Source organism: Ahaetulla prasina, chromosome 1 (genome assembly GCF_028640845.1).
Source record: "Ahaetulla prasina isolate Xishuangbanna chromosome 1, ASM2864084v1, whole genome shotgun sequence".
In the NCBI taxonomy this organism is placed as follows: Eukaryota; Metazoa; Chordata; class Lepidosauria; order Squamata; family Colubridae; genus Ahaetulla; species Ahaetulla prasina.
The window spans coordinates 370,344,631-370,360,968 of record NC_080539.1 but is presented as its reverse complement, the minus strand read 5'-3'; the positions used below and the strand labels follow the sequence as shown (position 1 = coordinate 370,360,968).

General features: G+C 48.1%; 1 protein-coding gene across 1 annotated transcript in view; it reads right to left on the bottom strand.

Moving 5' to 3' along the window:
• Positions 1-13,399: 13,399 nt before the first annotated feature.
• CELF5 (CUGBP Elav-like family member 5) overlaps positions 13,400-16,338 on the bottom strand; it is a 113,446-nt gene continuing 110,507 nt past the window's right edge. The window contains exon 11 of the mRNA XM_058163574.1: positions 13,400-13,415. Within this exon, the coding sequence (XP_058019557.1) occupies positions 13,400-13,415 (16 nt within the window). The remainder of the gene's footprint in view (positions 13,416-16,338) is intronic.

Here is a 16,338-nt window from a genome sequence, read left to right as displayed (position 1 = left end):
GTGATAGGCGCCTTGGGTGCAATCCCAAAACAACCGGAGCACCACTTGAATACCGTCGGCATTGACAAAATCCCCATCAGTCAATTGCAGAAGGCAGCTTGACTTGGGACGGCTGACATTCTGGGACAATACAGTTACTATTATTAAACAACTGCCTATCCCAGTCCTTGGGAAGGCCTCAGTAGGGCCAAATCCAGTCTAAACATCTGGCAGACTGTGAAACCAGCCATAATATCTGAAAATCTGTTCAGGAACCACAGGAACGATGAACTAACTTGGTCCAGCATTACTGTGACTTGCTAACTCTCCTACCTAAGAAAGATTTGATAAGAAAGGCACTTCCAAAAACTGATTTGGCCGAGTGGTAAAAAGGTGCTTTAACATGAATCCCAGTTGGGAATTCCTCCAGATGTGTTCCAGATGTGCAGGTCAGTTTGGAGCTCCAGCCCACCTCTCACAGGATTGTTGTTGTTGTGGGGGAAACAGACAGACAGAAGTATTACTATATTCACCACCTGGAATTGAATATATAACACAATCTTTTCGCCAGAATGTGGTTGCCAGTTCTTGAGCTGGCGTTGGCCTTCATTCTCACTGATTTTTCCCCCCATGAAACTAGGGTATCGCTGAGCCCCAAAATTAACAGAATAACAGAATTAACAGAGTTGGAAGCAGGGGTGAAATCCAGCAGGTTCTGGAGAACTGGTAGCGGAAATTTTGAGCAGTTCAGAGAACCGGCAAATACCACTTCTGGCTGGACCCAGAGTGGGGTGGGAATGGGGATTTTGCAATATCCTTCCCCCAGGAGTGGGGAGAGAATGGGGATTGTGCAGTATCCTTCCCCTGCCACACCCACCAAGCCACGTCCACCAAGCCACACCACGTCCACCAAGCCACGCCCACAGAACCAGTAGTAAAAAAATTTGGATTTCACCACTGCTTGGAAGGGACCTTGGAGGTCTTCTAGTCCAACCCTCTGCTCAAGCAGGAAACCCTATCCCATTTCAGACAAATGATTATCCAATCTCTTCTTCAAAACCTCCAGCGTTGGAGCACCCACAACTTCTGGTGGCAAGTTGTTCCACTGATTAATTCTTCTAACTGTTTCTCCTTCGTTCTAGGTTGTTTCTCTACTTGGTTAGTTTCCACCCATTGCTTCTTGTCCTGCCTTGGAGGTTCCTACGCAAAAGACAGTTGTTAAGTAAGTTTTGGCAGATTTTACGACTTTTCTTGCCCCAGTTGTTAAGTGAGTCACTGCAGTTGTCACGTTGCAAACAAGTTGTTAAATGCATCTGGCTTCCCCATTGCCTCTCAGAAGGGTGCAGAAGTTGATCCCAGGGCCCCTGGACACTGCAGCCATCATGTTCTGTCCCCCTCGTCTCAGTCCGAGCAATGACTTAATTAGCCGGCAACTATCAGCTCTGGTAACAAACTAGCGAGCGTCTGCCAAGTGTCTCTGTTATCTCTCTTGATGCCGATGAGTCACCCAGGAACAAACAGTACTTCAGCTCTGGCTAAACAGTTGATTTGCTTGTCACGAAGAGGTATAGCAGCCCTTGCTGCTTTTATATCCTGTGGGGTGTGGCTCCATGACTCAGCACCTCCTAGGCCTGCCCCACCCCCTGCCTCTGTTGTTCCTGCCTCTCCTGCCTACGAAATCTAGGGTCCGGCCAGGCCTGATTGCCATCAGCCGGATCTGGAGGCGTGGCCTGGGGGGGGGAAAGAGTCAGGGGACAGAGGCCTCGTTATCTCTTCCACCTGGCCTGCCTCTGGCTCCTGCAGCTGAGCCAGAGAAGCCGATGCTCCCGAGGTAAGTCCTGATGGCCCTTCCCCCTCACTTTCCAAGTCACTTTCTGGCAGGGGGCCCGGCTCGGGGGACACAGACACAACACATCATGAATCAACCGTCAAGCATCCCAATTTTGATCACGTGACCATGGGGATGCCGCAATGGTTATTAAGTCTGAAAAACAGTCACACGTCCTTCTTTTCAGCGCCGTTGCAACTTCGAACGGTCCACTAAACGGACGGTTGTTATGTCGAGGGTGGCCTGTACATTTTCATCGTCCAGGACCTTCCCACTCTTAAGAGATAAATGTCAGAGTTGTAGCATTAAGGATTAGGGGTGATCAAGAATTGGGGGCCCCCCGCTCCTGAATCCGCTCGTGCCCCAAGCAAAATCTTGGAAGCGAAACCCTCACCAACCGCCAGACCCGGAGAACCACTGCAAGTGAGCCCATCAGACACAAAATCCAAACGGAAATTTCCGATCGTTTTCCAAAGGTTCTTTGCTTTCCGTGGAGATGCTCCGAGCGTTCGGAGGTCGCTTTAGCTCAAAAGGTGGGGAACTATGTCCCTTTGATGATTGGTGGACTTCAACTCCCAGAATTCCTGAGCCAGCCAGCAGGAATTCTGGGAGTTGAAGTCCACCAGTCATCGAAGGGAGATAGTTCCCCATCCTGGCTTTCCATCCTCAGTGACAACACCATCATTCACACAAACATCCTCCCATGCACACATAGACACACACACACACAATATAACAGGAATGTCTTAAGTATATAGTTCGGTCCTGGCATTCTTCACACCAGCTCAAGAGAAGATCATGTGTAGCCATTAAAAAAAACAACAACAGAAAGGAAGAAAAGAGAAACTTTTTTTTTTTGGTCAAAATGGCTCCCCTTGGAAGCTCAGGCGGGACCTGCTGCGGTACCGTTGACGCTAAGCTCTCTTTCGAATGTGCTTTACATCTCAAACTCGTCTGGGGGATGAGAAGTGGACAGGGATGGAAAGCTAGGAAGAGGGAAGGTAGGTTTTTCCAGCATGGCGAATGAGGAACAAGATGGAGAAACGCAGGCTTAGAGATGGAAGAGGATGGAAAAACCCTTAGGAGAGGCAGCGTGGATAAAAAAGAACTAACATTTCATCCGTTTCCCCCATGTCCTCCCATTCTTTATGTCAGTGTTTTACAACCTCAGCAACTTTAAGATGGGTGGACTTCCACTCCCAGAATTCCCTAGCCAGCATTTGTGGACTCCCAGAATTCTCCAGCTAGCATTTGTGGACTCCCACAATTCTCCAGCTAGCATTTGTGAACTTCAACTTCCAGAATTCCCTAGCCAGCGTTTATGGACTTCAACTCCCAGAATTCCCCAGCCAGCATTTGTGGACTCCCACAATTCTCCAGCTAGCATTTGCGAACATCGACTTCTAGAATTCTCCAGCCAGCGTTTGTGGACTTCAATTCCCAGAATTCTCCAGCCGGCAATGCCAGCTGGAGAATTCTGGGAGTTGAAGTCCACACATCTTCAAGTTGCTATGGGTGAGAAACTTTGCTTTAGGCAATTCAGCTGAGCATGTAAGTTGGTGCCACTGCACGATTAAATTTAAGACCCAGATCTTAAGTCTCGCCAGTTTTTTTTTAAAAAAAATAAAGCAAAGGACTCCCGAATTTTGTTTGCTTTAAAAAAAAATACACCAAAAAACGGATTGAGACATAGTTATGGGGAAGGAGTGTTCACAGCGCTTGGGCCTGCCTGCTAAAACACAACCTCCATGCCAACCTCTACCCAGTAGTGGGCTGCTACCAGTTCGGGTGAACCAGTAGTTCCGATGATCAACTGGCCCCGCTCACCCGCCCCTGCCCGATCCTGTCCTATTTTTCCTTCTTTCTGGATCAGAAAGTACGCACTCGCTCACAAGAACCGGTTCTTAAACCGGTTGCAGCTCACCGCCGACTTTACCCCTGTGTAGCTGGGAAAGGAGGAAGGCCTGTTTGAGATCTAGCTCCTTGCACACACCCCCAAAGTGAGCTCGGTTGGCTATCTTGACAGAAAAGATGGGGGAGGTGGGGCGGAGGTTTGGAATGGAAAAAAAAGCCAAAAAGCAGAGAAATTTGGGGAAGGGTGAGCTGAGCCAGAAGGGAACAGGAGGAAGGTGCAGCGTGCACTTAAAATGCAGTGGAACATGGGGAAGGGAGTCGGGTTTCCGTCACGTGGGTCCTCCAGTCTTTAATGAACCTGTGCAAAGTCTCTATGCTGTGTGGCGTGGATAGATACATACGTACAGAGATCGCATCGGTTGCATACTGTGGACTCCTGCGGCGAAGTGCAGGAGTGGCGCGCGGCGGGCTCCTTACGGGCCCTAACCCCATCTTCTCGGATTCGGGAGCCGGCGCTCCCCAAAACATCAGCCGGTCTGCGGGACAGTCCCCCCAGAGTTCAGCGCCCGTTCCTCGAGGCAGTGTTAGGAGTCTTTTGAGAGACTGTTGCTGTTGTTTTTCTGAGCGCGCTGAGTTTCGCGGTTAGCCCTCCATTTTGGTCAGGAATATTTGGCTACGGAGAAAAACGGAGCCTGTTTTTTTTTTTTGTTTTGTTTTGTTTTTTAAATTTTTTTGTGTTTTGTTTTTGTGCTGCCGCAAAGGCACTTTCTTCCCGTCTGGAAACTTTCGAAAACGACAATGCCGGGCATCCTTCTCCAGTTTGTTTGTATGTTGTTTCGTTTCGATGGAGAACAAGCGATGCCACCGTTAACCGTGTCCCGGTTTCCTGGTACGATGTCAGGATTGGGGGGGGGGGGAATTGTCGGGGAGTTTTTTCCCCTCTGGTCTGAAGGAGCTGCAAAAATGTCCTCTTTTTTTTCCCCCTTTCTTTCCCCTATTTCCTTTTCTTTCTTTCTTTTTTTTCCCCCCCAAGAGCAGGCCAGCCTCGAGGTTGTGCAAAGGCTGGGCATTAAAAACTCCCTAGTCCCGTTTCTATCGGTCCTCAGCTGGCAGCTGAAGATTTAAAACAACAACAACAGAAAGGAAGAAAAGAGAAACTTTTTTTTTTTGGTCAAAATGGCTCCCCTTGGAAGCTCAGGCGGGACCTGCTGCGGTACCGTTGACGCTAAGCTCTCTTTCGAATGTGCTTTACATCTCAAACTCGTCTGGGGGATGAGAAGTGGACAGGGATGGAAAGCTAGGAAGAGGGAAGGTAGGTTTTTCCAGCATGGCGAATGAGGAACAAGATGGAGAAACGCAGGCTTAGAGATGGAAGAGGATGGAAAAACCCTTAGGAGAGGCAGTGTGGATAAAAAAGAACTAACATTTCATCCGTTTCCCCCATGTCCTCCCATTCTTTATGTCAGTGTTTTACAACCTCAGCAACTTTAAGATGGGTGGACTTCCACTCCCAGAATTCCCTAGCCAGCATTTGTGGACTCCCAGAATTCTCCAGCTAGCATTTGTGGACTCCCACAATTCTCCAGCTAGCATTTGTGAACTTCAACTTCCAGAATTCCCTAGCCAGCGTTTATGGACTTCAACTCCCAGAATTCCCCAGCCAGCATTTGTGGACTCCCACAATTCTCCAGCTAGCATTTGCGAACATCGACTTCTAGAATTCTCCAGCCAGCGTTTGTGGACTTCAATTCCCAGAATTCTCCCGCCGGCAATGCCAGCTGGAGAATTCTGGGAGTTGAAGTCCACATCTTCAAGTTGCTATGGGTGAGAAACTTTGCTTTAGGCAATTCAGCTGAGCATGTAAGTTGGTGCCACTGCACGATTAAATTTAAGACCCAGATCTTAAGTCTCGCCAGTTTTTTTTTAAAAAAAATAAAGCAAAGGACTCCCGAATTTTGTTTGCTTTAAAAAAAAATACACCAAAAAACGGATTGAGACATAGTTATGGGGAAGGAGTGTTCACAGCGCTTGGGCCTGCCTGCTAAAACACAACCTCCATGCCAACCTCTACCCAGTAGTGGGCTGCTACCAGTTCGGGTGAACCAGTAGTTCCGATGATCAACTGGCCCCGCTCACCCGCCCCTGCCCGATCCTGTCCTATTTTTCCTTCTTTCTGGATCAGAAAGTACGCACTCGCTCACAAGAACCGGTTCTTAAACCGGTTGCAGCTCACCGCCGACTTTACCCCTGTGTAGCTGGGAAAGGAGGAAGGCCTGTTTGAGATCTAGCTCCTTGCACACACCCCCAAAGTGAGCTCGGTTGGCTATCTTGACAGAAAAGATGGGGGAGGTGGGGCGGAGGTTTGGAATGGAAAAAAAAGCCAAAAAGCAGAGAAATTTGGGGAAGGGTGAGCTGAGCCAGAAGGGAACAGGAGGAAGGTGCAGCGTGCACTTAAAATGCAGTGGAACATGGGGAAGGGAGTCGGGTTTCCGTCACGTGGGTCCTCCAGTCTTTAATGAACCTGTGCAAAGTCTCTATGCTGTGTGGCGTGGATAGATACATACGTACAGAGATCGCATCGGTTGCATACTGTGGACTCCTGCGGCGAAGTGCAGGAGTGGCGCGCGGCGGGCTCCTTACGGGCCCTAACCCCATCTTCTCGGATTCGGGAGCCGGCGCTCCCCAAAACATCAGCCGGTCTGCGGGACAGTCCCCCCAGAGTTCAGCGCCCGTTCCTCGAGGCAGTGTTAGGAGTCTTTTGAGAGACTGTTGCTGTTGTTTTTCTGAGCGCGCTGAGTTTCGCGGTTAGCCCTCCATTTTGGTCAGGAATATTTGGCTACGGAGAAAAACGGAGCCTGTTTTTTTTTTTTGTTTTGTTTTGTTTTTTAAATTTTTTTGTGTTTTGTTTTTGTGCTGCCGCAAAGGCACTTTCTTCCCGTCTGGAAACTTTCGAAAACGACAATGCCGGGCATCCTTCTCCAGTTTGTTTGTATGTTGTTTCGTTTCGATGGAGAACAAGCGATGCCACCGTTAACCGTGTCCCGGTTTCCTGGTACGATGTCAGGATTGGGGGGGGGGGAATTGTCGGGGAGTTTTTTCCCCTCTGTTCTGAAGAAGCTGCAAAAATGTCCTCTTTTTTTTCCCCCTTTCTTTCCCCTATTTCCTTTTCTTTCTTTCTTTTTTTTCCCCCCCAAGAGCAGGCCAGCCTCGAGGTTGTGCAAAGGCTGGGCATTAAAAACTCCCTAGTCCCGTTTCTATCGGTCCTCAGCTGGCAGCTGAAGATTTAAAAACAAACAACAAACAACAACAAAAAAAATTAAAAGTTTGGTCCCGGTGGTTTTTTTTTGTTTTTTCTCGTTTCCAAGGTTTAAAAAAAATAGAGCGCCTGTAATATATATTTATATATGCTATATATGTATAGATATACTCTTTCTATTCCTATGTACATTTCTCTTAAATTAATAGGCTGGCATTCAAAGACTGCTCCGGTTGGTCCAGCTAAAGGTTTTGATTGGTCCAGAGGCTTCGCTCCCGATAGGGGAAGCATCCCTTTTGCAAAATGTGGCATGAGACCCTGTTTTCACACACCCCTGCGGGTTAGTTGACATCTATTTCCCCCCCAGTAGATGCTGGCCGTGGTGTTTGTTTTTTTTTCACCCTCCCTCTCTCCCTCCCTTCCTCCCTCCCTCCCTCCCCACCCAGCCCTCCCCTCCCCACCCGTTGGCACAAAGAAGAGGAGAAGCAACTTTTGAAAGTTCTTCTTGCAATCAAGACAGAGGAAGGGGCCCAAGGCTCGGATTCCTGGAAAAGAAGAAGAGGAAAGAAGGCGTAAGAGTTAAAAGCGCAGCGCCGCCATCGTTCAGTGCAATCTTTTAACAGGAACCATAGACGCGTAGGGCTGGAAGGGACCTTGGCGGTCTTGTAGTTCAACCCCTTGCTCAAGCAGGTAGACTGTGTTGCATCCCGGATAAATGTCTGTCCAATTTCTTTTTGAAAATCTCACAGTGATGGAGCGCCCACAACTTCTTGGGGCAAACTGTTCCACTCAAGAGGTGGAATTCAGCCGGTTTGGCGGAACCGGTAGTGCCGACAATCAGTTGGCCCCGCCCACCTGCCCTCGCTCTATCCTGTCCTTTATTTCCTGCTTTGTAGCTCATCTCAATCGTGCGGCACAGCTGATTTTTTTTCCCTCTCCCTCGCTGTTCTGCTTACCGTTGCTGATTTGGAAGGTAAGCAGCTGATTTTCTAAATGCTCCATTTTCAGCACTGCGTGCAAGCGCCTTAGGCAGTGGTGGGATTCAAGTAATTTAACAACCGGTTCTCTGCCCTAATGATTTCTTCCAACAACCAGTCTGCCAAACTGCTCAGAAAGTTAACAACCGGTTCTCCCGAAGTGGTGCGAACTGGCTGAATCCCACCACTGGTGTTGTGTCTTGCCCGCCCTCAGAGCAGCCGGGGCCTTCTTATCTGCTCCCGAACACGGAGGAATGTATGCCTCCCGGCCCCAGTCCTGGCTCCATGCCCAGACAAACTGCAGAAGAAGGAGCACCTCCCGGCCCCAGCCCTGACTCTATGCCCAGGCAAATGGAGCAGCTAGACCCCTCCCCCTCCTCCACAGCATGTGAGCCTGAGGAGGGTTTATTACCAACAGCTGATTGGAGTGACCCTCGCATCAGAAGATTGGATAGGCGGAGGCAACAGAAGGAAGGGAGGGGCAGGCCTTAATGAGTGCTGAGTCATGGAGCCACACCCCATGGCCTATATAAAGGATCTGCTTTCTGGCAGTCTCTGAGTCAGGCAAAAGTCGAACTTATCTTGCTGAAGTCACTTACTGGTCTCCTGCCTGCTCTGAGGACTTTGCTAGGACTTTGGGCAGAGCTGCAGAGGCACGTCTGATTCGGATTTCCCTGACCCGGCCGTCAGCGGAGGAGTGGGACACGACAACTGGCCTTAGGCATGCACAGACGCTTACCGAACCGGTTGTCAAACCCACTGATTCCACTGGTTAATTGTTCTCACGGTTAAGAAGGTTCTCTTTAGTTTTAGATTAGATCTCTCTTTGGTAAGTTTCCATCTGTTTCTTCTTGAACAATTAAGCAGCGGAACGACTTGCCTCCAGAAGTTGTGGGTGCTCCAACCGACACTGGAAGTTTTTAAGACAGGATTGGACAACCGTTTGCTGCCTGAGCATGGGGTTGGACTAGAAGACCTCCAAGGTCCCTTCCAACTGTTATTTTGCTAGTTTGAGAGTGGGAAGGAAGGAAAGAAGAAGGAGAAGAGAGGGAGGGAAGGAAGGAGAGAGGGAGAGGGATGGATGGACAGAAGGAAGTAAGGAAGGAAGGCCTCCAAGGTCCCTTCCAACTGTTATTTTGCTAGTTTGAGAGTGGGAAGGAAGGAAAGAAGAAGGAGAAGAGAGGGAGGAGAGAGGGAGAGGGATGGATGGACCGAAGGAAGGAAGGAACAAATGAGAAAAGGGGAAGAGAGGGAGGGAGGGAGGGAGGAAGGAAATGTGTAGCTTTGAAGGAAGGAAGGAAGGACGATGGGTGGAAAATGGAACTGAAATTCCCTGATCAGAAGCAGCTACTCCGTGGAAAGAAAACAGCAGCACTTGGAAGATTTCATCTTCAGAAAACAGACAATTAAAGGAAAACCAGGATGGGGATGTGTGAAATCACAACACGCACAAAGAAAATGAAGACAAAAAATAGGCCCCATTAACGCGGTTGAGTTTCTTGAGAAGCTCAAAACACACTTTGTCGTCTTCAATCAAGAACCGCAAAAAGCCCATTGATGCATTTTTAGTCACACCTGTTTTCCATTTTGTACAACGTTTCCGTTTCTTTAATCCTCGTCGTCCTAAAACCGGACTTGGCCTTGGACCCTGGTTATAATATTAGAATGGTATATACCAGGGGTCTCCAACCTTGGTCCCTTTAAGACTTGTGGACTTTAACTCCCAGAGTCCCTCAGCCAGCAAAGCTGGCTGAGGAACTCTGGGAGTTGAAGTCCACAAGTCTTAAAGGGACCAAGGTTGGAGACCCCTGGTATATAAATCAGTGTTTGTCAACCTTGGTAACTTTAAGATATGTAGACTTCAAATTCAAGCATGGCTGGCTGGGTGAATTCTGGGAGTTGAAGTCCACATATCTTAAGGTTGCCAAGATTGGGAAACAGTGCTATAGATTATTATAATAACTAAAGACACGAAGAAAATCTGTCATTGGTTTTCAACTGCGACCACTTTAAGATATATGGACTTTTAACTTCCAGCATGGCTGCCTGGGGAATTCTGGGATTAGAAGTCCACATACTGTACTGGGAGGGCGAAAATCCGACGCGCGGAGGCCAAAAACTATTTTTTCTTGTTTTCCTCCTGTAAATTTAGGTGCCTCTTATAGTTCGGAGCGTATTATAGTCTGAAAAATACAGTATTTTAAAGTAACCAAGTTTGAAAAAATGTAACTGCTGGATCTAAATGCTGGTTATGCATAGCTTAAGAAGCCAACTGTGATCTATGTAAAAGAGAAGATTATTAATGGATTCTGGGCGTCGAAATCCATGATTCTCAGGTGGGGGTTGTCTGGGAGTTGAAGTCCGTTCATGCTGGCTAGAGGAATTCTGGGAGTTGAAATCCACGCATGGTGGCTAGAGGAATTCTGGGAGTTGAAATCCATGCATGCTGGCTAGAGGAATTCTGGGAGTTGATATCCATGCATGCTGGCTGGGGAATTCTGGGAGTTGAAATCCATGCATGCTGGCTAAAGGAATTCTGGGAGTTGATATCCATGCATGCTGGCTGGGGAATTCTGGGAGTTGAAATCCACGCATGCTGGCTAAAGGAATTCTGGGAGTTGATATCCATGCATGCTGGCTGGGGAATTCTGGGAGTTGAAATCCATGCATGCTGGCTAGAGGAATCCTGGGAGTTGATATCGATGCATGCTGGCTAAAGGAATTCTGGGAGTTGATATCCATGCATGCTGGCTGGGGAATTCTGGGAGTTGAAATCCATGCATGCTGGCTAGAGGAATTCTGGGAATTGAAATCCACGCATGCTGGCTGGGGAATTTTGGGAGTTGAAATCCATGCATGCTGGCTAGAGGAATTCTGGGAATTGAAATCCACGCATGATGGCTGGGGAATTTTGGGAGTTGAAATCCATGCATGAGGCCTGGCGAATTCTGGGAGTTGAAATCCATGCATGATGGCTGGGGAATTCTGGGATTGAAGTCCATGCATGCTAGCTGGGGGATTCTGGAAAATGAAGTCCATATATCTTAAAGCTGGCAAGATTGAGCAACACCGTGTTAGAAGCAGGAAAATAATTTCCGGCAGATTTGTCAAGCCATTCAAGGTTTTACCTGAGAGACCATCGGTTTCCTCGCCTCTCCCCCACCCACCCACCCCGCCCACAATCACCTGTCAGTAGGGCTGCCCAGCATCCTTTGGCCGTTTCAACTGGACCTTTAGCCTTTTCATCCCGATCTGGAATCCGTTCATGGCCTGGATGGCGGTTTGGGCACTGGAGGGATTGTCGAAACTCACAAAGCCTTGAGGAAGGAAAGAAAGGATCCATTTAACAACAATGTCTCCGGGTGTTTGCAGGAAAAGCTATTCCTCAAGTTACGACCATAATGCGGCCGGTTGAAACTCGTGACGGTGGTAAAACAGGTCAGTCACATGACTGTCTTGATTTTAGCAGCTTTTTGGTGCTACAGGTAGTCCTCAACTTACGACCATGATCGAAGCCAAAATTTCCATTGCTAAGCAGCAAGACAGTTGTTAAATTCACCCCCCCTTTTTTTACGAACTTCCTTAAGTTGTTAAGCGAATCACTGCCGTTGCTAAGTGAGTAACCCAGTTGCTGAGTGAATCTGGTTTCCTCGTTGACTTTGCTGGTCAGAAGGTCGCAAGAGGGGATCAAGTGACCCTCAAGATATTGCAACCGTCGTAAATACGAATCAGTTGCCAAGCGCACACATGGCCATGTGGGTGCGGCAACGGTCGTAAGTGTGAAAAAGGGTCATAAGTCACTTTTGGCAATGCCGTGGTAACTTCAAACGGTCATTAAACAAATGGTTGTAAGTTGAGGACTACCTGTATTCGTTAAGTGAACAGTGCAGTTGTTAAGCAAGGCAATGTTTTGCTATGGGGATGGCTTAGCCCCAAACAGGAAAGTATATCAGGGGTCTCCAACCATGGCAACTTTAAGACTTGGGGACTTCAACTCCCAGAATTCCTCAGCCAGCTTTGCTGGCTGAGGAATTCTGGGTGTTGAAGTCCCCAAGTCTTAAAGTTGCCAAGGTTGGAGATCCCTGAAGTAAACGATAATTTTCAGTAAAACTGTGACCTTGGGACGCTGAAAACAGCCATAAACAGAGCCACATTGACCACCAAGGGAGCCTGACCATCAGAATTTCGAATTCAGTTTAAAGATAGCCTCTTCAGTAGGTCCGTTGAAACAGTCACCAAGTGACCAGTCATAAATCGAGGACTACCTGTGCCAGTCGTAAAAGAATGATGGAAGAGAGATTACGGGTCCATCTCTTGCTTGCAAAGCACCCAGAAGGATCTAGTTGGTCTGCGATGGATTTTGGAGCTCAGATTCCAAAAGTGGGAGATTCGGACCTCAAAATATTTAGTACACCTGTCTGTCTTTTTAATGATATGCACAAATTGTGGTTTTCAAAGGTAGACGACTTTAGGTAAAGGTAAAGGTTCCCCTCGCACGTATGTGCTAGTCGTTCCGGACTCTAGGGGGCGGTGCTCATCTCCGTTTCAAAGCCGAAGAGCCAGCGCTGTCCGAAGACGTCTCCATGGTCATGTGACCGGCATGACTCAACGCCAAAGACGCACGGAACGCTCTTCCCTTCCCACCAAAGGTGGTCCCTATTTTTTCTACTTGCATTTTTACGTGCTTTTGAACTGCTAGGTTGGCAGAAGCTGGGACAAGTCACGGGAGCTCACCCCATTACACGGCAGCACTAGGGGTTTGAACCGCTGAGCTGCCGACCTTTCGATCGACAAGCTCAGATTCTTAGCCACTAAGCCACCACATCACTTCAACATTACCTGAAGGTTATTTTCTTCAGTTTCCAGTTCTCCCACGTGGAAGATCCTTCCTTCCCTTCTTTTCTTCCTCACTTCTTCCTTCCCCTCTTCCCTCCTTCTCCTCCTTCTCTCTGCACCCTTACTCCTCCTATCCCTGCCCTTTTTCTTCCTTCCTTCCTTCCCTTCTTCTCTTCCCCTTCCTCCTTCCCCTCTTCCCCCTTCTTCCTTCTCCTGCTTCTCTCCCCATCCTTACTTCTCATATCCCTACCCTTTTTTTCCTTCCTTCCTTCCTTCCTTCCTCATTTCCTTCCTTCCTCCCTCCTCCCTCCTCCCTCCTCATTTCCTTCCTCCTTCCTCCTTCCTTCCTCCCTCCCTCATTTCCTTCCTTCCTCCCTCCCTCATTTCCTTCCTTCCTTCCTCCTTCCTTCCTCCCTCCTCCCTCATTTCCTTCCATCCTCCTTCCTCCCTCCTCCCTCCTCCCTCATTTCCTCCTCCTCCCTCCCTCCCTCCTCTCTCCCTGCCTCCCTGCCTCCCTCATTTCCTCCCTCCCTCCCTCCCTCCCTCCCTCCCTCCCTCCCTCTCTCCCTCCCGGCTCACTCACCGAAACATTTGCTCTGGTTTGTGGCCCGATCCATAAACACTTTGGAGGAAATTATATTCCCAAAAGGAAGAAACATTTGCATCAGTTCATTGTCTCCAAACTCTTGAGGCAGGTGGTAGATGAAGAGGTTGCAGCCTTCTGGACCTGTGTTTGGAAAAGACAGCGTGGAGTATTGGTTGGAACCGAGTGGGTTTTGTCCAAAGAGGAAAAGATGGTCTCAAGATATAGTTTAAACCAGGGGTCTCCAACCTTGGTCCCTTTAAGACTTGTGGACTTTAACTTGTGGACTTTAACAAATCTTAAAGGGACCAAGGTTGGAGACCCCTGGTTTAAGCCACTATATCTCAACTTCAACAACTTTAAGATGGGTGGACTTCAACTCCCAGAATGCCCCAGCCAGCCATGGGCATTCTGGGAGTTGAAGTCCACCCACCTTAAAGTTGCCAAGGTTGAGAAATCAGGATCTGATGAAGAATTTAAACTAAAGAAAAGGGAATTATCCTGCCTTTTTAAACCACACCTTGCAGACAGACCTGTTAAAATTGGATGTATAAATGATTGTATGGGAATATTTTTAATTTAAAGAAAAGCCCCCTTCAAAACACTCCCTAAAATCTCAGTTCCGTCACTGAAGTTCTACCTCGGTCTTTTGTAACTCCTATCTACCCAAATGGGTAGAAAACTGGAAAGGTAAGAGGGGAATATTTTGAGGTACAGATCAAAATTAATTAGACAGACCTACAGGGGAACATTTTGGTGTAACTTTCAACCGTCAGTCCTGTTTTTAACTTAGGTAGTTCTCAACTTACAACCACAATTGGAATCGGAACTTCCATCACTATTTGATGCCGTTGTTAAGTGAGTTGCACCTGATTTATTATCACTTTTTTGCAATGGTCATGTTCTGTCCCCCCTCGCCTCCGTCCGAGCGATGGCTTAATTAGCCGGCAACTATCAGCTCTGGCAGCAAACTAGCGAGTGTCTGCCAAATGACTCTGTTATCTCCCTTGATGCCGATGAGTCACCCAGGAACAAACAGTACTTCAGCTCTAGTTCAGCAGTTGATTTGCCTGCTACGAAGAGGCATAGCAGCCCTCGCTGGTTTTATATCCTGTGGGGTGTGGCTCCATGACTCAGCACTTCCTAGGCCTGCCCCACCCCTGCTTCTGTTGTTCCCGCCTCTCCTGCCTACGAAACCTAGGGTCCAGCCAGGCCTGATTGCCATCAGCTGGGTCTGGAGGCGTGGCCTGGGGGGGGAAGAGTCAGGGGACGGAGGCCTCGTTATCTCCTCCACCTGGCCTGCCTCTGGCTCCTGGAGCTGAGCCAGGGAAGCCGGTGCTCCAGAGGTAAGTCCTAATGGCCCTTCCCCCTCACTTTCCAAGTCACTTTCTGGCAGGGGGCCCGGCTCGGAGGGGAGGGGCGCAGACAGAACAGGTCATTAAGCGGATCATTGCAGCCATTAATGAATCGTTTAGTTGTCAAATGAATCTGACTTTCCCCATTGACTTTGTTTTTCGGAAGCCCCCTGGGAAGAGTGCCTTTGTAACTTTGTACGGTCACTAAATGAACTGCTGTAAATCGAGGACTCCCTGTATTAAAGCTGGACGCACAAGACTCTCTGACTTTTATTCATGTATTCTGCCCAAACAAAGAAAACCATACGGTAGCTTATTGCGACAACCTGGGTCCTTCAGCAGACGATATCACAATCTAGTCTCCTCCAGTTTTACCTAATCCAGATAATCTAGGATTTGGGAGGTTTAGGTTCTGATCCCTGCTTGGCCATTAAGATGACCACGGATTTGTTTCTCCGCCTCTTAGCTCTTTAAGATCCGCTTCGGAGCTCAAACCAGAGCAAAAGATTATCAAATGTGGAGAAATGTTGCCCAGATACATTATGAAAAAACATAAGGTGCCCTGTTTTGGGCCTAGTAGGTCTCCCTGCAGCCTCCTGGGAGTGAAAACGGGCCACATTTTGGCCCTACGAGGCGTCCCTGTACTTACCAGGGAGCCAAAATGGGGTGCGTGGGGACTCCTGGACGGGGCGGGTGGGTCCAGTCATAAATTTAATGACCGGTTTGCTCGAACCGGCTGAATCCCACCACTGATTGGGGATTCTTTGGTGCTTTCTAAACTGGGTGGTTTTCTTGCAAGACATTTCATGACCCAACTATGGAATTGCATCCATAGGGACCCTGACATCTAACGGCTCAGCTTGGGATCACTTCCAGTACCCTTGGGAGTTCCCAGCCGGGTGGGTGCGAGATGATATTCCAGGGGGTGCGAAAGCTTGGGTTTAGAAGTTTCAAAATTATAGTTGTGTATGCATAATGATATGCATATAATTGTTTACTTTTGTAAGAGGTGCGAGAATATATCAGAAGGGTTCTAGAGGGGTGCGGGATATAGAAAAGGTTGGGATCTCCTGGCTTAGACCAAGTCTCCAACCTTGGCAACTTTAAGACCTGGGGACAGGAGTGAATATTGGCTGAGGAATTCTGGGAATTGAAGTCCACAAGCCTTAAACTCCTACCCTCAAAACGACGCTATAGAGCACTGCACACCAGAACAACTAGACACAAGAACAGTTTTTTCCCGAAGGCCATCACTCTGCTAAACAAATAATTCCCTCAACACTGTCAGACTATTTACTGAATCTGCACTACTATTAATCGTTTCATAGTTCCCATCACCAATCTCTTTCCACTTATGACTGTATGACTATAACTTGTTGCTGGCAATCCTTATGATTTATATTGATATATTGATCATCAATTGTGTTGTAAATGTTGTACCTTGATGAACGTATCTTTTCTTTTATGTACACTGAGAGCATATGCACCAAGACAAATTCCTTGTGTGTCCAATCACACTTGGCCAATAAAATTCTATTCTATTCTATTCTTAAAGGTGCCAAGTTTGGAGACCCCTCTGGCTTAGACAGACCTCCTGTTTTGTAAGTGTAAGAAGTCAACACACACACACACACACAACAGGGGTGGGTTTTTACTGGTTCGCCCTGGTT